At 37.7% G+C, this 27613-nt stretch overlaps 2 protein-coding genes and 1 long non-coding RNA gene across 3 annotated transcripts; all 3 read right to left on the bottom strand.

The window, feature by feature from the left end:
* Window positions 1-458: 458 nt before the first annotated feature.
* LOC110887585 lies at window positions 459-2339 on the bottom strand. The gene has a single exon (XM_022135164.1). It carries the CDS (start codon window positions 2337-2339, stop codon window positions 459-461), a length of 1881 nt encoding a protein of 626 aa, XP_021990856.1.
* Window positions 2340-2971: 632 nt separating this feature from the next.
* LOC110887584 lies at window positions 2972-4649 on the bottom strand. The gene is made up of 2 exons (XM_022135163.1): window positions 3780-4649; window positions 2972-3598 (listed from the first exon to the last, which is right to left on the bottom strand). The coding sequence occupies exons 1-2, from the start codon at window positions 4647-4649 to the stop codon at window positions 2972-2974; spliced, it is 1497 nt and encodes a 498-aa protein (XP_021990855.1).
* A 9157-nt stretch (window positions 4650-13806) lies between these two features.
* LOC110889247 lies at window positions 13807-16422 on the bottom strand. The gene is made up of 2 exons (XR_002563480.2): window positions 16092-16422; window positions 13807-14511 (listed from the first exon to the last, which is right to left on the bottom strand). It is a non-coding gene; the product is annotated as an uncharacterized LOC110889247 (long non-coding RNA).
* Window positions 16423-27613: the final 11191 nt, after the last annotated feature.

The raw sequence follows: 27613 nt of genomic DNA, 5'->3' as shown, positions 1-27613 counted from the left end.
GATCAGGTTCATGGAGAGCATTCGTGGTGACGGCAATCCTATCTCTGCCGGTATCACTGCCTCAGACCCATATACTAAGCTAAACGGTGTTTCTCCGTTGCTTGTCTTCGACATTGTTCTGTGGGCCCATAATATGCTGGGCAGTTCGTCAACCCAGCCTCTTCTTTTTTCTCCCAATCTTGCCTTGATACCATCAACAATGCTCTTGTTAACTGCTTCCACTTGACCATTCCCCTGCGGGTGCGCGACCGAGGAGAAGGTGTGCTCAATGTGTAATTCTTTGAACCATCGTTGAAGATCGTCTGTGGCAAAGTTTGTTCCGTTGTCGGTGATGATTCTGAGTGGTAACCCGAAACAACATATGATTTGTTCCCATATGAATCTTTTAACGACAGTGGAAGTGGTCGATGCAAGTGCCTTTGCCTCTACCCATTTTGTAAAATAGTCGACTGCGACTATTATAAATTTGACAGCGCCTGGGCTTCTGGGAAGGGGCCAACCATATCTATTCCCCATTGTTGAAAAGGCCATGCAGTTGTGACTGGTACCAATTCATTTTTGGGGCGCATCGTCTTGGGAGCATGTCTTTGGCATCCACTGCATTTCCTCAACTCTTTTACTGCGTCTAAATGCATCCCAGGCCAGTAGTACCCAGCGTTCATCACTTTTGCCACCACCATTCTCGGCCCGACATGTATACCACAGATTCCTTCATGTATTTCTCTGATCAAGTAGTTTGCGTCTTCGGGGTCAACGCATCTCAACAACGGCCCAAGGTATGACTTTCGGTATAAAATTCCATCAGCCATCTGATAATGTTCAGCCTTGTACTGGACTTTCCTCGCTTCAACTTTGTTCTCCCGGAGTATCCCGGATTGAAGGTATGCCATTATCGGAGTCATCCATGACGTTGTTCCTACTTGAATGACGCTTACTTCCCTTAGTGGCACTGATGGGTTGCTCAAAACTTCTATGCGCACGTCCTTTGCTAGGTGCTGAAAACTTGTTGATGCGAGCTTACTTAGCGCGTCTGCCGGTTTGTTCTCGCTTCTGTTAATATGGTGCACTTTGTAGGAATAAAAGGTTTGTAGCAATGTCTTTGCTTGACTCAGGTAGAGTGCCATTACATCTCCTTTTGCTTCGTATTGCTTGTTGATTTTCCCGGCCACTAACTTGGAGTCTACATGCGCTTCGATGTGTCTAACTCCCATTTTGATTGCCAATCTTAAGCCAGCCAGGAAAGCTTCATATTCGGCTTCATTGTTCATGCTCTTGAAATCCAAACGTATGGCGTATGTGAATTCATGTTTGTCAGGGCTCACCAGTCGAAGACCTGCGCCTGCGCCGTCTTCGTTAGACGCGCCGTCTGTGTATAACAGCCATGGTTCTTCTACTTGCTGTTTTTCGGCTTTTTCCATTGCTTTATACTCCCGATCCTTGTCGTCGGGTACTTCTGTCATGAAGTCTGCTAGCACTTGGCCCTTGATTGCTGGTCTTGGCCTGAAAACCACATTATGGCCCCCGAGTTCTATCGCCCACTTTGCTAGTCTTCCTGAAATCTCTGGCCTTGTGAGGATGTTGCCAATATTGTAGTTTGTTAGCACGTGAATGACGTGGTTGGCAAAGTAGCTGCGCAGCCATCTTGATGCATGGACTAATGCGAGTACTAGTTTCTCCATGATGGCATACCGGGTTTCTGGGTCGGTCAAGGTTCGTGACACATAGTAAACTGGTGTTTGGACGCCTTGTCGATCAACGAGTAATACTGCTCCTACTGCTCTGTCGGAGGCTGACAAGTATAGCACCAAGGGTTCTCCCTTGACTGGTGCAGTTAATGTTGGCAGTTTGATGAGGCAATCTTTCATCTCGCGGAATGCGCTTTCAGCTTCCGGAGTCCATTGAAATTGGCTTTTCTTCATGCAGTTACGAAGTGTTTTGATAAACGGGAAAGACTTAGCCGCGTGATTGGCCAGGAAGCGGTTCAGTGCTGCTAAACGTCCTGCCAACTTGTGCATTTCTTTGATGGTCGATGGCAAAGGCATTCTCTCGATTGCTTGTACTTTCTCAGGATTTACCTTGAAACCATCTTTTGTAACAATGAAACCCAGGAATTTCACTTCTTCCATGTCGAAAGAGCATTTCACTGGGTTTAGCTTGATACCTATACCGCGCAAGGTGTCGAATGTCTTTTGGATATTCACCAGCATCATACTTTCTTCGTTACTCATAATCACCAAGTCGTCCATATACACTTCGATATACTTGCCGATGGCATCTTTGAATGTTTCATTCATCAATGTCTGGTAGGTCGCCCCTGCATTCTTTAGGCCGAAAGGCATTTTGGTTTAGCAGTATAGCCCTGTCGGTGTACGGAATGCGGTTTTATCTTCATCTTGGACGGCCATTTGGACTTGGTGGTTTCCCTTGTAGCAGTCAAGGAAGCACTTCCATCTGAACGTTGCCAGCGAGTCAATTTTTTCGTCGATATCTGGTAAGGCATAACAGTCGCGTGGACATGCCTTGTTTAGGTCCTTGTAATCTACACACATTCTCTAGCTGCCATTTGGCTTCTGTACCATTACTGGGCTCGCCACCCATGTTTGGTATCTGACTTCTCTGATGATTCCTGCATTCAGCAGCTCCAACACCTGTTCTTTCATAGCATCGTGTTTTATATCTCCCAAGTGGCGTTTGGCGTGCACCACTAGTTTTGCTTCTTTTGAGACGTTTAGTCGAACACATCCACCATGTCAGCTGGTGTCCAGGCGAACACATCCATGTTTTGGAACAACAGCTTTTTTAGCACTGCGCGCGTTAGATCGGACATTGCAGGTCCTAAGGTAACTGTTTGTTCTGGGTATGCGCTGTTCAACACCCATTTTTCTGCTTCTGCGTGTGGTGCAGGTTTACTTGCCTTTGCAGGTCTGACATCATCTGTTGCTAAGACTTCCTTGCTTGCGTATATTATTGCTTACCCCGTTTCTGTTGGGAATCCCACAGCTGAATGCGGACCAGAACAAATCATGCTGAAATCTCCTTGAGACTCTCTTCCTAGGAGGATATCATGTCTTGAGTGCGCGGGTAACACCATAAACGTGACTTCTTCGGTTCTTGAATTTCTTCCATCCGAGAGTAACACCGGGAACGATATTTTTCCGAGAGGAAAGACGGCTTCATTGTAGAAACCAGTGAGTGGGTAATCGGCTGGTTCTAAGCGCGCCTTGTCCTCTTGGTCGAATTGATTGAAACATTGTTCGTATATGATGTCCGCGGTGCTCCCTGGATCAATGAAAATGTAGTCGGTTTGGTAGTGACCGATTACTCCCGAGATTACTATGGGCCTTCTTTCTCTTGGTCCTCCTCTTACAATAGGAAAAACAACTTGTCTCTCGCGCCACGAGTCGTCTTGTGTGCGCTTGTTGTAATTCTTTCTCGGCTTTCGTGGACCTCCTTGAACCATGTGGGTTTCTAGTTTCTGGAGTTTTTTGTTATCTGGCCCTTCTTCTCTTCTTTGAATTTGGCGGTAATCGCGCTTTCCACCTTTTACCAGTGAGTGAGCTTTCCATCTCTCAAGGCCCTTTCTATTTCTTGTTTTAGACTGAAGCAGTCGTCGGTTAAGTGACCCGTGTCTTTGTGAAATTCACAGAAAAGATTGGGATTTTGACCCCTCTTGTTTCGCATTTGTAGGGGTGGTTTGAACTGATGATTCTCAGTGGCCAAAACTTCCGAAGGGGTCTTGTTAGTGGTGTCCACTGTTTCTCCATGTTTTCTCTTTTTACCTCTTTCCGGTGGGCTATCTGATTGATTGTGTGGCGCGCATCAGCCCTTGCTGGGCTTCTTTCTCTATGACCGGACGCTTTCCATGGTTGGCTTCTGCCCTTTTTGTTGTGCCGGTCATTGTGGTTATATCTGCACTGACGGGGATCATCACCGGTCAGCTGTTTGTCTGTTTGCACAATGGTCTTAGCTGCTTCAATGAAGGTTTCCCAATCTTTGGGTCCTCCATCTCTTCCCTTTACTCGCTTGATTAGGTCGTCGCATTTGACTGCTCTCATGAAGTGCGCGCGCATCATCTTCTCGCCTACATAACCAATTTCCAGACACTCTTTGTTGTATCTAGTGATGAAATCTTCCACACTTTCGTGGTCCTTGCGCCATATGTTTAAACAATCAGCTGGATCTCTAGTATGTCTGCGCTGCTGAGAGAAGTGCGCGAGGAACTTCTCTCGAAAGTCGATCCATGATTTGATTCTTCCTGCTGGCACGCTGTCGAACCAAATGCGTGCTGCGCCGACAAATGTTTGAGCGAAGAGATGGCACCAAGTTGGTAAATTCCATCCTCCTGTTGCTCCCGCGCCATTAAAAACTTGGAGATGATCATCCGGGTCTGTCAAGCCGTTGTATTTGCCTACGTTGTGTGGCAATTTTGTTTTGTCTATAGCGGCCGTGGCAATTTCCTTAATGAATTTTGAATTTTCAGCCATGTCGTCTGGACGATAGCTCAGAGTGTAGTCATGCTCTGCTTTTGGGTTGTACCCTGCGCGCTTGGCTGGTTTGTACGATTCATGTTCTGGGTGTAATCTGCTGAATATTGTGCTCTCCCCTTTGTATGTTGGGTCGTCTTCTTCATCATCCCATTCGGTGTTCATGTTGCGTGCGCCCAAACGGCTCTGAATTGGCCTTCTTTGTGGATTTTGGACGTAATTGCTTTCTGTTTCGCCATAAGTGTCGCGCGTGTCGTGCGCGCTTGGCTTTCTGATGTTTGGCACAGGTCCTTTCTCCGGACGTAAATTCCACGCATTGATCTGCTGAGTCGTGTGTGTACTCAGGGACCGTTGCGGTGGGGTAACGAATGCTGATTGGTTAGCTTGTGCTTAGCAAAGCTTGCTGTACGCTAAGTTGTGTATAAACGAGGTTTATAGATGCCATCTGTTCGGCATACCATGAAGCCAGAGTTTTTCCTTCAGGTAGCCCTAAAAGTGCAGAGAAATTCAACTGTGCTTGTTCCGATGGAGCTGAGGGGCCAGCTCCATGGCTTAGTGTTTGCACTGGTGGGGGTGTTTGTTGGACTACCCCGGGTGGAGATTGGAAAGTGGCTCCGTTTGTGGTTTGGGTGATGATCCTAGTCGGATGCTGGAAAGTAGGCCCAGTTGTAGTTTGGCTAACAACCCTGGAGGTACTTCCAAAAATACTGGGAAAATCATTGTTTGTCTGCCCTTTTTGGATGATTTCGTTCCTTTGGCCCCTTTGGACGTGTGCTGTGTCCGAAACGAGTTCAAAGGAAGAAACTTCTCCGTCCACTTGGTGTGAAGGGTTTTGTTCAGCCATTTTTTACGAGTGTTTTTCAAAAAGAAAAGAGATGAGAGTGGTTTTGCAAAAAGCGGATGGCGCCAATGATGAAACACAGAATAACTCTGAGGTTAATCTGTGGGGTTGTTTCTCCTGTGGGTTCAGTCTCCTTTCTTACTCGTAAAAATGACTTGGATCCTTCAAAACACCAACACCGTTAGTCTCGTTAAGAGGGGAATATGGGAGTTTCCCTCTTAACCAGGCTCCGGCGTGAGAATAAGTACTGTTCCGAGGAGGGATAAACAGTGTTTGTTGAGTGTGTGAGTATAGAGAGCAAGATGATCAACCTGATTGATGAAGGGTCCTATTTATAACCGAGGGTGAAGGAGGGAGGAGCAGCTGTGCCAGCTGTGGTTGTGCGCCAGCTGTCCGACCAAGGGGAATATCCCTTTGGTCTCCTTTGTCATGGTCAGTGTAGTGGTACACGTGGCGTGCTTACAATTGCTCATTTTGGAGACCTCGTACTGGCGTTGTCGGTCTGCTCCTTGATTTGTTGCAGGCCTACATGGCAGTCGATGACTGGTGACACGTTTCGTCCTTCTTGTCGGACGGAGCATCTTTGGTGCCACCTTGATGTCTTCCAGAAGCTTCTAGAAGCTTCTGGATTACCTTGCTGATGTAGGTGCCATGTAGGATAAAAAAGTGGTGTGGTCCCTGCCATGTAGGCGAGGAATTTGAACCATACCTCTTCAGGCTGCATACTTTCCCCAACTACGTGCTCGTACTCCTTTGTAGTTAGTCTTTATGGCTGAAACATACATGGCTTTGTGTGAGGAGCGATCATGATTAGATGACTCTGGCAGCATTCCGTAGAGAATGCTGCTTATGGAATGTTGCGTGAGGTCACCATCAGATGACCCAAGCAACATTCCGTAGAATGGTATCTCGGGAGAATCATTTTGGTTTAAAGTAGTGTTGTAAAAGAATGAAGAGTCCATTATAAGATGCAATGAGTCAATGATAAGTTGGTGTTAGTGGGATTATCGGATTATATATACAAGGAAAGTTGAAAATGGATTAGGGGGATTTTCAAAGAAGAAGATGCACGTGTGGATAAAAAAATGACTTTTTTTTTACTCGTAAAAATGTTTAAAATCAAATGATAAAAAAAAAAAAAAAAAAAAAAAAAAAACACGTAAACGCAATTATTAGAAAGGGTGATGGTGACGTTAACTTATTAAAGGTTGTTACATTTTTTTTTTAAAATATTTCAAAGTAAGTTACATTTTTTTAAAGTTTGTCTACCCCTTTTTTTACACAAAGCTACATAATCCAATGGAATTTGTTGGTCAATGAAAGCTAATTTATACAAAAAAACAAGTGCAAAAACTTCTAAAAAATTCGAAGTCAAATTTGTTAGAGCAATTGACAATGGATTTCTTATCTCGATCTTTATATTTTAAGACCATGTGTAGTGGTAGAAGGTTATAATGCCCCCATCATGGGGCATTATACGACACGTGGCGTCCTAGTCAGCAAGGGGGCATTATAGCAAAAGTGGTGTAGTGGGGCATTATACCAATAACCCCCATATTATTTTTAATGAAAAGAAAAAAAAAAACAAGCACACATGGGGGGCATTCAGCATTGTGTCAGACCATGTGGATATACCTGATTGGTGGTTATCATTTGTTCCAACATACATTCGGCGTTTTCATTATAACGCGCACAACGATTTTTTCAAAATATAACGCCGTAAAACGCCCCCTGTAATGGGGGGTTGGGCGTTTTCGGGCGTTTTCGGGCAATTTTTTTTAAAAAAAACGCCCCACTACGGGCGGTCTAAGTGCAATCTATATTACTTTCTAAATTTCGTTCATCATTTAAAAATCTTCTATATCATACCCTGTATTTATCTAAATTCAATTAAAAATATTACTTTATTATTTCTTATTCGCTTTCCTTTTTCTTCGGTTTATAAATTATAGAGTTAATTACACAGATCACAAATGGAGCTTGTGGTTTATAGTCAGTTTTACTTTTGGGTACTAACTTTTTTTTAATAGATTTAAGTTTTATGGTTTCAATTTTGTAACACCTTTGAATACTAACACTAAAATTATCAATATAATAACTAAAATACCCTTCCATTTTTTTAGTTTTATCAATGTAACACCTTTGGGTACTAACACCTAATTTTATTTAAGTTTAAATCAATCTTACAAAATCTATTTTTTTTTATTTTCATCTTTTTATTATATCTCTTAATCAACATAAAATCTATTTATTTTTTTCTTTTTATAAGTAAATATTAATATATAATTTTTTTAAGAAATGATAAATAATTTAGCACGATAGAAGTTGCTCAAAATCTTAAATAATTAAAAATTCAATAGCTATAATAATAGTTGGTAATGTGCAAATAAATTACTATTAAGATATTAGGTTAAAACTCCGTGTATTACACATGTTTAATGTATAAAACTTAGTTTTAATTTTTATAATTTTAAATATATGAGATTAAAAAAATATAAAACCAATAACAATAATAATAAAAGACTGTATCCCATCGGAACTAAAGTGTTTCCTAAGCACATAGATACACAAATAAAATAGAGATGTCATGGTTTAATCACACCGTCTCAAAATGTGCCAAATAACTGATCGTAACAAACAAATCAGATTATATTATACATTTTTACGATTTTACTACAAAATATGTTAAATTAGTTGTAGTTATTTTTAAATAGTTTTTTCTCGATTATGCTACATATCTTGATATATTAATTTAACTAATTTTCAGATATTATATTCGTGTGTTTTCAAGATTGCTATGGATTTTAATAGATACTTATTATATCATTTGTTTCATTATTTAATTTATATTTTAAAGAGTTTTTATATATTCATAATATTAGTAAGATATTTATCTAGTATTATTTTTTAATATTATTAATAAATAAAAAATGGAGCGGACGTTTTCTGACTTTTTAATTTATATTTATAAATAAAAAATAAATAGATTTTATATTAATTAGGAGATATAATAAAAAATGAAAATAAAAAATAGATTTTGTAAAATTGTTTTAAACTTAAATAAATTAGGTGTTAGTACACAAAGGTAAAACTAGCTATAAACCACATGGTCTATCTGTGTAATTAACTCTAAATTACGTGGTTTGAAAGATGAGGAATTAATAGCGAATCTATATTAAATTTTAGGAATGATAATTGAGTCTATATATTTCATTCCTATTTTGAGAAATGAGATGGAGTGAAAAAATAGATGAAAACCCTAAAACTTTGATCAAATTATAGGAATTGTATTAATATGGGGAATCCACTAGGATTATTGCCCCTAGATATTTGTTACCGGAGTTCAGAGTTACTGCCGATGTTCAAAGTTGCTATCGAAGTACAAGATGCTCCCGAGTAGTAGCAACATGCTACCAATTTTCAATTACCAAGTTTCTACTAAGCACTAGTAGAATGCTACTTATTTGCAACAACATTGAAGATCATGCTTTATGCAACTTCTCTTTGGTCCATGCAAATCTAATACGTTTCCCACCCGCAACGTTGCCCTTGGACCCGATTTGGCCGTTTCCCCTGAACCCTAGCCAAGCGGGCGTAACCACCTTGGAACTCACTACTACAAAACTGATTGTTAGACGGGGTGAAATGGGTTTTAAGACGGTGTTTTCAACACCGTCTTAAGCCCCACTGGTTTAAAATCAGCTCTTATTAGACGGTGTTCTATTTAAACACCGGCTTAAAATCAGCTCTTATTAGACGGTGTTCTATTTAAACACCAGCTTAAAATCAACTCGTATTAGACGGTGTTCTATTTAAACACCGGCTTAAAATCAACTCGTATTAGACGGTGTTCTATTTAAACACCGGCTTAAAATCAACTCTTATTAGACGGTGTTCTATTTGAACACCGACTTAAACTTTGTGAACCCCGTCTTTTAATAGCAAAACATTTATAGGTGAACCCCGTCTTTTAATACCATTTTAACACGGTCTTATAATGTGCTGAAAAAATACATTTACTGAATACGTATTTCCCAAAAATACATTTGCTGGAAAAAAAAATACATCAACCTTATATACACCAATGGAACATTTTCAAATCAAACCAAAACAATACACATTCAAATCCAAAATAAACCCGTAGACATCCAATTCGGAAATAAACCCGTCAAATTACAATCATTTGTGAATACATAACAAACTACACATAAGCTAAACTAACGGAATACCTAACTCGCTAAAAAACTTCGGCATCAACGTCATCAACAAAACATCTATTTCATTATCCGTAGCCTCTCTCATGTCGTGCCACATCTAAAATAAAAGTAGATAGAAAGAGTTGTTATAAATATTATAGAATAAATCTAAAGGCAAAGAGAAAAACAGATAACAACATCGGCAATAAAGCTATGTATATATTTACATGTTATATACATCTAAACCTTCTAAGTTTTAAAAAAATAAATAAACAATTAAGTAACAAATTGATAAATGATATAAAACAATGGAAATTGTATATTGAATCTTCAATCTCCTATTCCCACATATGATACAAATGTATTAATACATATAGATGATAACTGCCAAACGGTCTCATCATTCAATACAATAATGTATACTTATGTGTAACTTACAAAACGGTTATGGTGGGAGTTATGTATATGAGTATATCTGATTTTATAACACTCCCCCTCAGATATACATTACTATTCATTATACACAAATTAACAACATGCGTCAGGATGATGTTAAATCGGTACTTCAGGACCTATGAGATGAACTGATACTGCTGGACCAGTTATGCTGCCTCGTTAAAAACCTTACTAAGAAAACCCAATGGGACAAAACTTAGTCAAGGAAAAGAGTACAGCGTGTATAATTCTCCCCCTGAATTTAACAAACATCTTTCAATCTACGGAGACCGATCTTGTGTGATAGTTGCTCGAAACTGTTTCTTGGTAAAGATTTTGTGAATAGGTCAGCTAAATTTTCACTTGACTTGATTTGGCAAACATCAATTTCTCCTTCTTTCTGCAAGTCATACGTTGAGAAGAATTTTGGTGAAATGTGCTTTGTTCGATCACCCTTGATGTAACCTTCTTTGATCTGAGCTATGCAAGCAGCATTGTCTTCATAAATAATTGTCGGCTCCTTCTTGATCTGTTCTAATCCACATGATTCTTGAATGTGAGTAATCATTGATCTCAACCACACGCATTCTCTACCAGCTTCATATAGTGCAATTAGTTCGGCATGATTTGATGACGTTGCTGTAAGTGTTTGCTTAGTTGACTTCCAAGAAATTGCTGTGCCACCATATGTGAATACATAACCTGTTTGAGATTTTGCTTTATGTGGATCTGATAGATATCCAGCATCAGCATACCCAACAAGTTGGGACTTTTGATCTTTCTGGTAGAAGAGACCTAAGTCTTGTGTCCCGCAAATATACCTGAATATGTGTTTTATTCCATTCCAGTGTCTACGTGTTGGGTTGGAACTATATCTTGCTAGTACATGTACCGAGAATGCAATATCGGGTCTCGTGTTATTTGCAAGATACATAAGGGCACCGATCGCACTTAAGTACGGTACTTCTGGACCAAGTACTTCTTCACCTTCTTCTTGAGGGCGGTAAGGATCCTTTTGAGGATCTAGCGGTCGGACAACCATGGGTATGCTAAACGGATGAGCCTTTTCCATATTAAAACGTACTAACATCTTCTGGATGTAGTTTGACTGATGTATGAATATACCGTTGCGCAAATGCTCGAACTGCAGGCCGAGACATAATTTTGTTGTGCCAAGGTCTTTCATCTCAAATTCCCTCTTTAATATATTAGCAGTTTTTTCTATCTCTTCAGGAGCTCCAATGATGTTTATATCATCCACGTAGACAGCTATTATAGTGAATTTTGAGAGTGATCTTTTTATAAAAACACATGGACTGATTACATCAGACTTGTATCCTTCTTTTTCAAGATATTCACTGAGCCGATTGTACCACATACGACCAGATTGTTTAAGACCATATAAAGATCTTTTTAGCTTTATAGCACACATGTCTCGAGGTATTGATTTTAATGCTTCGGGCATTTTTAATCCTTTAGGGATTTTCATGTAGATGTCATTTTCTAGTGTCCCGTACAAGTATGCAGTGACGACATCCATAAGTCTCATTTGAAGTCCTTCTGAGATTGCAAGGCCAATTAGAAATCTAAGGGTTATCGCATCCACTACAGGGGAATACGTTTCCTCATAATCAACTCCTGGGATTTGGGAAAACCCTTGTGCTACAAGACGTGCCTTGTATCGTACAATCTCATTCTTTTCATTTCTTTTTATAGCAAACACCCATTTATAACCTACTGGTTTGACGTCTATGGGTGTTCGGACTACAGGTCCGAAAACATTTCGCTTTTCGAGCGAATCTAACTCGGCCTTTACGGCCTCTTGCCATTTTGGCCAATCAGTTCTGTGCATGCACTCTTCTAGAGTTTTAGGTATGTAATCATTTTCATTGATTACATCTGTTGCTATAGCATATGCAAATATATCATTAACACGTGTTTCATTTCGGTTCCATATTGTACTATTTTGTACATAATTGATAGAGATCTCGTTTTCGTTTGGTACCAGTGCGTCTTCTGGATTTTCATTTTCCTCTGGAATTATATTTGTCTCTTCTGGGACATTTACCTCTTCTAGGGTTTCATTTACTAAATTTTCACCAACTGATTTATTCTGCTCTTTTCGCTTACGTGGGTTTTTATCTTTGGAACCTATTGGTCTCCCACGTTTTCTTTGTATGGTAATCGCTTCTGGGATTACTTCAATTCGAGCAGGTGCATTTGATGCTGGTATATGTGACTTTGTCACCCTATTTGTGTCTGTGAATGCATCTGGTAATTCATTTGCGATTCTTTGCAAATGTATAATCTTTTGGACTTCAGATTCACATTGACCACTTCGGGGGTCGAGATTCGATAATGATGATGCATTCCATGTTAACTCTTGTGTTACCAGTCTTTCTTTAGTCTTATCTCCCCCTAAGACTGGGAATACTGTCTCATTAAACTGACAGTCAGCAAAGCGTGCTGTAAACATGTCACCCGTTAATGGTTCTAGATATTTAATAATAGACGGTGAGTTAAAACCGATGTAAATGCCCAATCTTCTTTGTGGTCCCATAATGGTACGTTGTGGTGGCGATATGGGTACATATACCGCACAACCAAATATTTTGAGGTGGGACAGATTTGGTTCTCTTCCGGAGACCAGTTGTAATGGGGAGTATTCATGATCGGCAGTTGGTCTTAATCGAATTAGTGCAGCAGCATGTAAAATAGCATGTCCCCACGCAGAAGATGGCAATTTGCATCTCATCAGGAGAGGTCTAGCGATTATTCGTAATCGTTTAATTAATGATTCAGCTAAACCATTTTGTGTATGAACATGAGCTACTGGATGTTCAACCTTTATCCCAATCGATATACAATAATCGTTAAAAGCTTGGGATGTGAATTCTCCTGCATTATCCACTCGTATGGTTTTAATTGGATTTTCAGGGAAATGAGCTCTCAACTGTATGATTTGTGCTAAAAGTCGGGCAAACGCTACATTTCGGGTAGCTAAGAGACTCACATGTGACCATCGCGATGAGGCATCAATTAAGACTAAGAAATAGCGAAATGGACCACAAGGAGGATGTATAGGCCCACAGATGTCCCCTTGGATTCTTTCCAAAAATGAGGGGTTTTCTTGTGTCAACTTAGTCGGTGAGGGCCGAGTAATGAGTTTGCCTAGAGAGCATGCCACACATGATAAATCTTGTGATAACAAGACTTTTAAATTCTTAAGAGGGTGCCCATTTGCACTTTTAATTATTCGCCTCATCATTATGTTACCAGGGTGACCTAGTCGGTCATGCCATATTGTGAATGTGTCTTTATCTAGTACCTTATGGTTACTCACCATCATGTATGATTCAATAGGAGTAATATTGGTACAATATAATCCAGAGGATAAAGCTTTTAGCTTTTCTACAATGGTATCTTTACCATTTTCATTTGAAGTAATTTGTAAGTATTCAATATTATTTTCGGATGTTGTTTTGAGGTGGTAACCATTTTGTCGAATACTTTTAAAACTAAGTAAATTTCGTCTTGATTTACTAGAGTATAATGCATCATTTATAATTAGTTTAGTACCCGATGGTAATATGATGCTTGCTCTTCCAGAGCCTTCTATAAGATCACATACACCAGAAATAGTACCAACAAGTGTCTCTGCAGGAGACAACTCAGAGAAAAATTTCTTATGTTTGAGAATAGTGTTGGTAGTACCACTATCTACGAGACATTCATTACCAATAATAGCTTTATTGGAGCTTGTAAACATATTTCCTCTGGAAATAATAAAATAAATTAATATAACGAACTAATTGGTTGAGTAAAAAAAAACTCACATCACACAAATATGAATCAAACATCACAAAGATTTTTAGTGAAACCATAACAATAGTTCAAAAACATAAAATACCACTAGAGTTGAAATAAAAACCAAACAAAGAAAGAAAAAAAAAATATAGTCTAAAAAAAATCATCACATAACACGCATTTAATGATTTTGTAGTATGAGCTTGTTGTTTTGTTCCGCGACCAACAAACATGACATTAGCTCAGAATATTTTGTAAAATTACGTTCCCTGTACTGCTGCGCCAGGAGCATGTTTGATAAATGGAACGTTGAGATAGTTTGCTCAATCATGTCTTTGTCGGTGATTTGTTCACCACATAATTTAAGCTCAGAGGTGATGCGAAGAAAGGCAGAGTTGTACTCACTAACAGTCTTATGATCTCGTAGCCTTAAATAAACCCACTTGTAACGAGTTTTTGATAGAAAGACCAACTTCAGGTGGTCAAATCTTTCTTGAATGTTTTTCCATAACTCGAGAGGATCCTCGACAGTACGGTTTTCCCTCTTTAGGTCTTCATGAAGATGAAGGCGAAGGAATGCCATAGCTTTAGCTTTTTCTTGAAGGGACGTTTTATTCCCATCAATGATTGTCTCCCCCAAACTCATTGCTTCCAGATGAGTTTTAACATCAAAAGCCCAAGAGGGATAGTTGTTGCCCGAGATTTCAAGTGCAGTGAATTTGAGATTTGACAAGTTTGACATTTTTAGCTACAAAGGAAAGATTCATATATTTTAAAAAAAACGAGCATGTGTATAAAATAAATATTGCATGAGAACTTCGGGTTCTCTTTTGCTAGAACTGCAGGTTCTAAACTTTTAAGTATGTTTATAAATAGAGAAGGAAAATAAACTTGTTTATTAATTTTGTATGGTGTAATTATGTTGTAACATTATAATTATGCATGTTAAAAATTAGTGTGGTAAATTATTAATACTTGAATTGAATGAATTAAAAACTCCATAATTTGAATTCAAAGGTATATACGAATATATATATATATATATATATGAAACTTTTTAGTGTATAGAATCTTGTGATGGAATACTCGTGTTATGCACAACATCTATTAAAGTATTTTATTTAATTGAAAAAAAAAACTTATATCATAATATATGTATAATACTTTCCGATCAAAATCAAATATTAATTAATAATAATATGAATTATAGTAATCGTTGGTGGGGGACAGATGTGATAGTGTTGTACAAGATATTTTATAAAGTTTCAGTTTCAAAAAAATAAAATAAAAATAATGGTATGGGAAAAAAAACGTGTCCGTCACTGGATCAATTTGGAAAATGTGGGCTTAGTCATAGACTGGGAAAAATAAAATAATATATGATAGGGTAAAGGCTTTCAACAAAACAAAACTGCCTCCTTGAAAAAAAATGCTATCACATTACTTCTTCCAGAAAAATCGCCAAAACTAAGAAAACGTTTCTCCTTGAAAAATGCTATCACATTACTTCTTCCAGAAAAATCGCTCTGATGGTTTTATCTTCTGGTTCCGATATGAACGGTTGTAGGCCGTAACTGTCGCGTAAAACTCGCCATCATAGGTGGCGACGAGGCTCGTCACAAAGGGGTTTCCCGGAAACAAACCAGAGAACTCGAAAACGAAAAGAAAAAAAACAAAGATCGATGGGGTACAAAAAAAACCAAAGATTTAGAATAGAAGACATCGGCGACCAAACAATGGAAACTCTCCGGTAAGAGGTTTTCATCAGCAACCCAAAACTTAGGGTTCCGGCACAGTAGGTACGTCAAAAACGGGATCTCCATCTTGTAGCCTGGTTACGAGATCTAAAGCAAGACCCCCTTTTTCTTAAAAAAACTTGATCTAAAAGCTTGTTGATGTTGGTCCTAAAATCCAGATCTAAAAGCTTATTTCTTTTGTTCTGAATGAAAAGAAACGGTTGTTGATGTTTTTTTTTTTTTTTTTTTTTTTTTTTTTTTTTTTTGTTAACTAAAAATGATTTTGTATTATCCTTTAGAATGAGATAAACAATCAAAACTAAACTAATGTTCAACTATAAAGAAGATGACAACCGGTTTTTGTTTGAAACAATTAAAAAAAAACTTATCAATTTCCAATCAGAAGATGTAGGTCAGTAGGTTTGATGTGTGCGCTGTCAACTCAAATCAAACAATGTTGTTCTTTTTTTTCTTTTTTTTTTTTTTTAAAAAAGAATATATATTCTATCTATGCACATGGTACGTGTCTATCTAATAAAAACAAGTATATCATCCAAATAAAATAAATCAGAGATTTAAGGCTGTTACGTACCTGAATGGATGAATCTGAAAAAAAAAAAACTGAATGTATGGAAATATTGGAGTCAAGGACAGCAACTAGTAAACCACCAACTTAGAGAATGAGGGATCTTCAACAATCAAAGAATTATAGAGCAGAGGTGCTGATAACGTGATATAAAACAATGGAAATTGTATATTGAATCTTCAATCTCCTATTCCCACATATGATACAAATGTATTAATACATATAGATGATAACTGCCAAACGGTCTCATCATTCAATACAATAATGTATACTTATGTGTAACTTACAAAACGGTTATGGTGGGAGTTATGTATATGAGTATATCTGATTTTATAACAATAAACAAGTATATGTTACTTACTTCATCGGGAAATTGGTTTTGATACAAATTGACAAAGTCAAACATATGTTGGAGAACCATGTAGCCGCATTCCCATCCACCCTTTTGTTGCTTACACTCTAACAAATTAACAAATTATTATTTAAAAGTAGCGAAATTCAAACAATTTAGAAATAGCAAACGCACATACATCGACCATTGTGTAGTTGAACTCGGATCCTAAGGCGGTAGGAATTAGGCTTGAAAGACGATAATTAGAAGCATTCTTTTCGCCTCTCATCTTTGTTGAATCCAAAATATATACATGTCCTATGTGTTGGGCAATGATGAACAAAGACCAATGGTCGCTACAAAATTAGTGTTGTAGAATAGTTAGGTGAATCATAGTAATAAAATAAAAGCAAGTTAACTAAAAATAACTTACTCAGCCAAATACGGTGCAAGAATGAAATCTTTATCGACATGATGAGTCGCTAAACTGAAAATGTGATCTTCAACCTCTCTAGGATTTCTTTTGCACATATCACCTGTGATTGCGTTCACATTTAAAAAGGCGCATCGGTTGCCTTTTTTAGCCTCTGACTCCTTATAAAAGTACCTTAAAACAAGAATAAAATATATGATAAAACTTAATAAATTCAGTTATATCTATACAATATTATAGTGATAACAACTTACAATGTAAACCAAAACACAATGGTGAGATCAACCCAGTCTTTGACAAATAATGCTAACATTGATTCGACCTCAATATAGGTATCACTTTTGCTAGGAAACATATTCTCAGGAGCTGAATATGGAAGTGTAGTAGCCCAGTCGTTCCCGATGTATCCACCTAGTCGACCAACCATCTTCTTATGCCATTCGGGTCTTAGTTCGATCAATTGCAAATGTAACTTCACTTTTTCGGCTTGTTTTTCTTGATATGTCAATTTAGCTTGAACCTGTTTTCGTTTGCCTTTGGACTTGTTTTTTGTTGCCATAGCTTTTTTCGGCTTTGGTTGTTCCGTTTGGGACTTTTGAACAACAGGCTTCATAACCTAAAATATCAAACAATCCGTTTCAACTATTAAAATGACACCCACAATTCCTTTAATTACAATAATACGCTTTTCAGCTACTAAAACATTAAATTAAAGATACTATCGAATTTTAAGTTAGAGAAAGATGGAGATAAATTAGCAACTGATTTGTTTTACTTTTCCTAAAACACCCTTTTCAGCTATTAAAATGTCACTCACAATTCCTTTAATTACAATAATGCCATTATTAACTTAAACCATTGATCAATTTGATCAGTTCTTAAAATTCTGAAAAACTTTATGAGTTCTGAAATGATCTCCATCCTATATAGCACACAACTAAGATTAAATAATTGATTAGCATTTGTTGTTCAACATCTTGATTTTGAGGGCATTCAGACGCATTCAATGTGTCCAAAAATCCATCGGGTAGTAAAATATCATCAGTCAAAAAATCATTAATTGCTAACTGAATAGGAACATCCGAGGAAAGCTGCATCTATAATAATAAACCATTGTTATAATATAAAACAAATAATAACTAAAGTGATATAAACTACCTTTGGTATATATGGATCAACAGTCGATGTCAAATTACACGTGCGTGTTTGGGGTGGGGTTTGAAGTTCTTTAGATGTATGGTGAGTTTGTGCATCCAAAATCTACAATTAATATAAATATTATATAGTAAATGGTAATATAATAAAAAATAAAGTAATATATAATTTATTTATCAACTAAATATACCTTAATTGCCTTTCTCGGCAACTGAATAAACTTTCTTAAAGTTTGGTTCATCAATAGCATTTTACCTTCTATACAAGTCTCGTCAGGGACCGGAATACCCATAAATGCCGGAAGAACATGATCGACTTGTACCTTCACGCAATGCTCATGCATGCGAAGGTCGTCATCCAAGTATCGATCAGAACTAGGATATACACGACGCACATGGACAAAATATTAATCGATCTCCCATATTCACGCGATGAGCTTCGGCGGCCTTAAGAAAACTTTGAACACCCATTATATATATTTCATCTCTACGATTTCGGTAGTACATCCAATCGCGATCCATCTGAAAATTCAAATAAACAAAAAAATGATATGAGCGTATACGTATGATGTAAACCGGTTTTCTAAGGAGGTGAATCCTAACCCACTTTTTGAATATTCTATCTTAGAAGTACACATTTTAACGAGACGACATTTAAGAAAAAATCGGCAGCATTTCCCCTTAACTCCCCAAGTATGCGAAAAACCGCAAACCCGTGAGAGTAGAGGAAATACCAACCGATCTTTTCTTAAATGACAGTTCGTTAAAATGTATACATATCCTAAATGAGATAGAATATTCAAAAAGCAGTCCCGAACGGGACAATCCAAAATTTATCTCTATTAGATAAATTTTGGACGGGTAATTCTAAAGGGTTACCTAAATATATATTTATATACCTATATGTAAATGTAAATATATAACATCTATATGTAAATTAAGATAGAAAATTTTCATATATCACTGAAAATAAATTATAACAATGTTAAACACATATACAATACATTAATGCCTTAGAAAAACAAAAGACAACTTCAATTTCTAACAAAAAAAACATATAACTAAACACATTTAAAACTATTTATAAAACTAAAAAACATTAAGTAACATATGTAAAGAAAAAAGAAACTAACCTTAAAGCTTTAAAAGCTTCTTAATGATGAAATTAAGTGAAGAAGGTGAGAAAGTTGGATGAAGAAGATGAGAGAATGAAGAAGGTGAGAAAGTTGGAAGAAAGATGAAGATTTGGTGGGTTGTTGGAGCTTCTGCGATTTGAATTTGATGAGTATATAAGACGGTGTTCAAAGGTACCACCGTCTAAAGAGTGCGTATGTACACATAAGACGGGGTTTAAGCATAAGACGGTGTTGTATGGAATTTTGTTGATTATTTTAATTGGGTTGGTGTAACGGTCATGTGAGGATTTGATTTTAAGACGGGGTTATTAAAATAACACCGTCTAAAGCATGAGCATATAAGACGGTGTTCAAAGGGAACACCGTCTAAACGGTGCGTATGTAACCATAAGACAGGGTTGAAGCATAAGACGGTGTTTTATGGAATTTTGTTGAATATTTTAATTGGATTTGCACAACGGTCATGTGAGGAATTGATTTTAAGACGGGGTTATTAAAATAACACCGTCTAAACCAAATATTGAACAGCGTCTTATGCTCTATTTTGTAGTAGTGACTTCTACCAAGTGGGCGCTACCCCTTGAACACTCCGGTTAATTGGTTTCTAAAATTACAATATTTTTGGACACGCATATACTCCACACCTCCTTACTTGCACCAATATTTATTGTATTTTTTCATTTGGTCCTTGAGTAAATCTCAAACAACCAAAAAAGCATAATGACATTATAACCACTAAGCATAGGAGTTGATATGGACGTGTATTTGTGTATGGCTCAATTTAACGTTAATAAAGTTTTAGGTGATGTAGATACTTGACATTCCTTATAACCATTTAAATGTCTTGGCTTTTAGGAAGAAAACAATCTAAAACAGTATTCTTGACGATCTCGAAACAACAAGATTTTCAACACAATGTACCGAGGAAATCTAGGGGTATGTCAGTATCGCTTCAAGACCGATACAAAGGTGACCCCCATACTAACAAGCTCTGAATAAGAAAAATCACACATCCAGAGGTAAAGCTCCAAATCACATGGATATGACTGGAGTTCTTGATTAGAGAGATTGTACGCCAAGGTCACAAGCTCTGGATCAGATGTTTCATATAAAACAAGAAGCTTCGGATGTCCATGCCTTCATAATCAAACAAAGGAAATGGCACGGCCGACTTTAAAACCTTGACAAATGTCAACTATAGTTTTAATGCGAGTGGCACTTTCAACAAACTAACACCTTAGACCACTAATAGGCTTGACAAAACAGTTTGCAATCTTGAATCATCAATTGTAAGACATATCGTATGATACAACATAGTTCTTTTTATTGTACCACATGTCACATGTGGTAGAATAGTCAAAAACAATATCCACTACAAATACGCTTCTACTAAACATAAAAAAAGTGTCGTAACAATTCTCATCATTCTCTAGTCTCTACTTTATATACTATTCCTATATCTTTATTATCACAATACTTACTCTCACCTCGGGTTAGGCCATAGGAAAAATTCCTTTTTACTACATGTGCAACCCTTAAAGTGAAGATCCTAATCTGACGCTCAACAACATTATAACCAAGTTCTTAGTAGCTGTATCGATCAAGACCCTTGTAGTAACAAATTACATCCCCTAAAATTACTTCACATACGAAAGAAGTGGAATCTGTTGAGTTATGTTGGCGTTAAGACCACATGATATGGGCGTGGAAACACGACGTTGTTGTCAGTACACGCCCACAACCCCGTGCCCCGCGTTGTGAACAGCGTTGTGCTTAGAGCTTGAGGATTTCCACCGGCGTGTGGGCAAATATGTGTGTGAGATGGAGGCTCTTGATTGGTGGGTATAGTGTAGGTTTGTTTTGATTGGTTGATGTCTATTTTCTTTTTATTTTTTTTATTTTCTTCCACGCCACTTTCCCACCCCGTTCTTTTTTCTCCACGCTACCATGCTGACGTGGTTGCCACATATTGCTCCACACTCTTCCTTCAATTCCCTCCACACCGTGTAGTGTAACGCCCGTCTTATATATATATATATATATATATATATCAAGATTTTATTAATAAAATACACATTTAAATGCTAAAATGTGACTTTACAAAAACTTTTCATACTAACATTTCCACATGTTAACAACATTTCAAAAATTTGCAACTTAATGAAATGGGATTCGTCGTTTTAAAGATACGACAAAACGCCGCGCGGAAGCTTGTATCTTATCGTGTTCGGTTCCTCATCGAGCTTGATCTTCATCCGGGTACTCTTGGCGATCACCTATGATCAAAACCAACTTAAAAGTTAGTTTTGATAGTCAAATATTAAGTTCAAACAAGTACAGGGGTTAAAAATGACAAAAATTAACAATTTTCCGGAGTTAGGGGCATCGCGTGACGCCAAGGGGCGTCGCGTCACGCTAGGCCCCCTTTTTCACAGACTGTTGCTTCAGCTGTTGCTGTACATTCCCAGCTCAACCCGATTTCACGGAAACGGCCATAACTTCTTCGTTATTGATCCGTTTTACGCGATTCTTTTTCCTATGCGTCCGTAATTTAATTCTCCATCATATGGAGTTAAAATCCAACATCCAACATAATAAATTTCAGACTTTTAGTCTTCGACTTATTACCCTTTTTACCAAATTTTGACCCGTTCATGATTTTTATCAAATAAACATGTTTATTTGATCTATAAACTCATGAAATTCATAATTTCAATATCTCCTATCATTTTAATCATAAATCACGGGTTTCTTACTTAATTTAAACCCATTTATGGTCAAGTGCTTATTTTGACCCGTTAAGGGTATTTAAGCACTTTAAAGCTTAAAATCGCTTTCGTTCATTTCTAGCATCATACTACTACATTTCTTATCAAGTAATCTTCCACCACAAATATATGTGTGGTGGATTAAATGTGGAAATCCATATGTTCCGAGTTTTACCCCTCGGATCATTGTTTTACGGCAAAGACTCCTAAATAGTCATTTAACCCAAGTATTTACATCTTTCAATTTCTATACTTATTCAAAGTATTTATTTATTCATAAAGCTCGTTTTCAAACAACCCTTATAGGTCGTTTGTTCAATTTAGCTTATAAGGGCTTTTTGGTCAATTTTCACCCTTCTTTTACGATGAAGGACTTTTAAATACCTGTTTGACCCAAAATCCGACCTTTTAACTACAATCTTATTTAGGAATCAATATGTTTCTAAAACATCATAATCATAACTCAATTTATTCGGTTTACCTAAAAGATATCCGAATATCTTATTTTAACCTTGCCTAACTCTTATAGAACTCCAAAATCTACATAATGGGTTGTATCATTATACATACCTGGCTCGGATCATTATATTGACCGTATCAATACCTTTCTTTATAATCGCTACTTAAGAGCGATGCGAATATCCATTTGATATCTATTCCTGTAAGGGTATAACTCGACAAAATCATTAGTCGACATTGTCAAAAGGTGATGTCTATGCCTTTTGACCCGTTTGGCCGAATTGACCGTTTATCTTTATGAGATGATATTTATTATCATCTCGTCGACATGATTCGCTCCGGTTAAAACCGTATGGTCATATTACTTATAAACCATTTCTAAACGCTTTTGACCCATTATGATTTTCGCCATAAGTGGCTTTCAAAACTAACAGTTACTATCAATGCGTGACCAATTTTACCATTTTGCCCTTATTAGTTATATGGGTTTACCCTATAAGGTAACCACTCGAATAAAATTACCATTTAGTCATTGCATGACCATATAATCGTTTTAACTCTTTTTAATCATCAAACATGGTTTATTACCATTGTCTTTTATTCCAAAGCGCACATGTCGTGTCGGTACATCACAATTCAAACATGACTTTCTATGATTCACAATCTATAAACCGAATGGGTATTAATAAAAGGTGTAAGTTTTGACTTACCTTCCATCCGAATACGCTTTTCTTCTCGTGCTTGATTCGTTTGACCGCTTCTATCCCAAGCCTCCACCTAGCTCGTTGAGCGACAAACTATTATCATTCACAAGGTGGTTAGATTAGTCATTCCAATTCACGACTTTTTCCACCTTACATATTTTCTATGTCGAAACTGCTATTCGACTTTATCGTCGGTTGTTTTGACTTTTAATAAAAACAATCAATTACTTTGAATCATACAATAGGCACAATTAAGGTAAATCAATACTATGATTAGAACCCGTTTCAACCCATATTTCGCGTAATTAGCCAAACAAGGCAATTACGCGTTTCATTCGTAATTTCAACATTTTACTTCTCATTTAGGCATTTTAACAAACACCTAATGGGCATAATTCTACACATTTGCTAACTAGTTCATAACTAGTCATTCTTACCATGATTAACATCAAAATTCAACCACTATCACTTATAATCAAATACTCAAACTTGCAAATTGTTTAAGTATTTCATGATTACTTAACATGCATGATGATTCTAATCATAATCATATCATCAAATCCATCTTATGACTAATACCCACTTAGCCTAGTGTGAGAATTCATTCAATCATTCAATTCCTATCATGTTATGCATGATTTCACTTAGGGTTTTGTTACTAAACATGTATACATCACTAATTCAGTCCTAATTTCTACGATTTATACCAAAATCGCATATAGTGATGTTCATTCAATTTTTACAACTTCATGTAACAACACAATTTTACATACCTCTTGATCCCCTTGACTTGGTGATCATTTGTATGTATTCATGCCTTTGATTCGAGCCCGATTTGGCCTTCAATTTGGTTGATTTTGTGAAACTAGGGTTTTGGTTCTTGGAGAACCTTCTGGTCGACGTACAGAACACACCTTGTGTGTGTTTTGTATTTTAATTTTATTTTATAATTAAACTTTCCATTAATCCGAATCTGGCCCCTCTTGTTTGGTTAGTTATTAAGTAGGACACAACCTACTTATTTCTAACAATATTCCCACTTTTTAACTAGGTTAAACATTCCTAGTTAAATTAGTGGGTTCGGGAAATCTACGACTTAGTTTATTTTGAGTCCCGTTGACTCAGGCTTTGATAAACTTTACTTTCCCACAAGCTTTCGTTCAGCTTTTATTTAATATTAGGCTTATTTATTTAAAAATCATAATATTCACCGGGTTACTTTACCCCTAACGGCAATTTACCCGTCTTTTAGTCCTAACGTAGTTAAATTTCCAGATCTGTTTTCGGGGTGTTACATCTAGTCTAAAGAAACTCTATTAGGTTTGTTATGGGTCATTTTCTAAGCATACATATCCTGACCAATATCCTGCCTTTGTTTGTTCGCTTGTGACCAGGATGCTGGAAGAGGATATTACTGACATCTTGGGTAATATCCTGAGATTTGTTAATTAACCACGTGCAGGTTGAAGACTAAGACTTACCAACGGTCAAAAGGACTTCTTCTCCTCAAGACTCGGACGAATTTGTTGAAGAAGAGACGTTGAGCCCGAAAGACCAGGTCTACAACGTTCAATGAGGGAATATCTGGTGGATCCCGCAAGTTTAGGATAGTTTGTTGGTTTATCTTTACTATAAATAGATGTGGCGGATCAGTTTAAGGCACACACTTTTCACCAACACTTTCGTATACTTTTGCTCTCTAGCTACTAGCAACCACTGCACACAAACACTTGTACTCAAATCTCATTGTAACACTTAGTTGATCCGCACCACATCCTGCACTGTATCCTGATATTTGAAGCAATAGAAGAACAAGGCAGCTGCGATTGTCAGCTCCCGAGGTTTTATGCCGGCGATCTAGATTGATCAAGGGCTTTCCTCGTACATCTCGTGTCAACCCCTTTACTTTTTGCTCATTGTTTGATCGTAAATACAGCTCAATATCCTGAGCCGTATTTTCAATACTGTTTTTCTAAACAACTTAACCAACATATTTTCAACACATTTTTTAGCACACTACCTCACTTAACTAATTTGATCACTTAATTGCTTCGGTAATTTTTGACCAAAACAATTTGGCGCCCACCGTGGGGCAAGTGGTGCTCTCTTTACTAAAAATCTTTATCAAATCGCTAATCAGTTTTCTGTTTTCAAAACTTTTTGCCACATTGTCCATAATGGCCTCAAGATCAAACATGAGTTCCTCTACTGTGTCTGCTATGACTTCTGCTACTACTGGTCCAGTGCTTCCACCACCTCCTCCAAGGATGCAATCTTCTTCGCAACCTCAGGACGTTATCCCTACCCGAACTGTTCAAGGATCTGCTCCGGTTTTGGCTTCTAATGATGAAATCCTAACCTTATTTGGGAGTGTGCAGGAACAAATGAGGCAGCAACAAGAAACAAACCAGATGCTGTTGAGGGAGATACAACTCCTGAAGTCCGGCTCGAACAGACCTGCTGAGGATATCTTCACTCCATTACAGCCCAGAGCTTTGAACTTTAGTTCAGCCGTGTATACTGAGGATAATAGGGGGAATATTGTGCCCAGCCTTCCTCGGAATCCTACTCCTGAAATACCCTCCTCGGTCAGGATGTCAACCGTGAGGAGCGTAGGATATGCTTCGGGATATGGGCAGAATCCTCCGACTGGTAACGTATCTAATAATAATAATGCTATTGCCACTAACAGTGTTGGATCTTTGCAGGATACAACTGTAACGTCAGAATTATCCACGGAACTTCAGAAGTTAAAGGATATGATATCCAATGTACCTGGGGTGGTGCAACCAATTCCTGAAGTATCCCAGGATAGCCACAGGATATCTCGGTTCGTGCATCCTATATGTGACGCTGAAATCCCAAAAAGATTTCAGACTCCGAACATGAAGCTTTATGACGGAACCACGGACCCTGAAGAGCATATTGCCCAGTATAGGGAAAGGATGGAGATCAACCCTATCCCTCCAGATCTCAAGGAAGCTTGCCTGTGCAAGGGTTTCGGTTCTACTCTGACAGGATCAGCCTTAAAGTGGCTGTTAAATGTTCCTCCGCATTCGATTACATCATTTGCCCATTTAGTCAATTTATTTAATAGTCAATTTTCTTGCAGTCGGAGTTTTGAAAAACTAACCAGTGATATTTACAGGATAACTCAAGGACCTCAGGAATCCTTGAGGGATTATGTGAACAAATTCAGTCGAGAATCCTTGGATATCCCACATCTTGATGTTGCAACAGCTGTGCAAGCCTTTAAGATGGGGTTGCAAAAGGACTCTCAGTTTTACCAGGATCTTGTAATGAATCCCTGCAGGAATCTTGACGAAGCTCGTAACAGGGCTCTGAGATATATTCGATTGGAGGATGACAAGAAAATGCAAGAAAGGATGAATGCATCCTGAACATACGAATCGACTAACAGGAAATCAGAATCCTCATATAAGCCATATCGCTTCAAGCCATATGGCAGAAATGATAACAAGAGAGTGAATGCTGTTGAAGACGAGGATCCTGAAGAATATCCTGAATTATCTGAATATTGTTTTTCTGTTAATATACCTGAACTAATGTATGCTATGCAGGGTCTGGGAGATAAAGCCAGGTGGCCCCGGAAGAATCAACAAAAAGCTGATTTGAAGGATAAATCCAAATGGTGTGCCTTCCATGAGGATTTCAGACATATTATGGAGGATTGCATTGCTTTGAGGAAGGAAATAAGTTATCTTCTGAGCAAAGGATATCTAAAAGATCTCTTGGGAAGAAAAAAGAATAAAGGACAGGATACTGAAAAGGATCCTGAACGAGCAGCCTCACCTCCCCCGGATGCCAAGATAATCAACTTTATTTCGGGAGGATCAGATATTTGTGGGACTTCGTATTCGGCGGCAAAGAGACATGCAAAAGAAGCTAAGGCTGAGAGGGGAGACAAGCCTATCAAGATGACTACCCTCACAACTGACAAAATGATCACGTTTGACGCTGATGACAGGGATACTGTCCAGGATCCTCACCATGATGCTCTGGTAATAACGTTATATGTGGCTAACCATTTTGTACGCAGGATACTGGTTGACAATGGCAGTTCCTTCAACATAATCCAACTGGAGACTCTGAAGAGAATGAATGTGTCTCCGATGGATATCACTTCGAAGTCTACGGTGCTCGTTGGTTTCAGTGGAGAAGCTAGGAACACAGTGGGAGAGATAAAGCTGCCCGTATATGTTGAAGGAGTCAACAAGATGCAACGGTTCTGTGTGATGGATTCTCTATCCTGCTATAACATCATCCTCGGAAGACCGTGGATTCATGATATGAAGGCCGTTCCATCAACATACCACCAATGCATTAAGATTCCTACCCCTTGGGGAGTTGTCAAAATCGATAGTGATCAGCAAGAAGCGAAAGAATGTTACTCATCCTCAATGAAATCCTCGGCCAAACCAAGTCCAGCATAGCAATTGAAGATGCGGGCCCAGGATATCGTGGAGACTTCGGAGCAGGATGTGAAAAAAGTTATCCTGGACCAGGATAATCCTGATATCTC

Source organism: Helianthus annuus, chromosome 7, assembly GCF_002127325.2.
Source record: "Helianthus annuus cultivar XRQ/B chromosome 7, HanXRQr2.0-SUNRISE, whole genome shotgun sequence".
Taxonomy (NCBI): Eukaryota; Viridiplantae; Streptophyta; class Magnoliopsida; order Asterales; family Asteraceae; genus Helianthus; species Helianthus annuus.
This window is presented reverse-complemented; position numbering and strand designations above follow the sequence as displayed.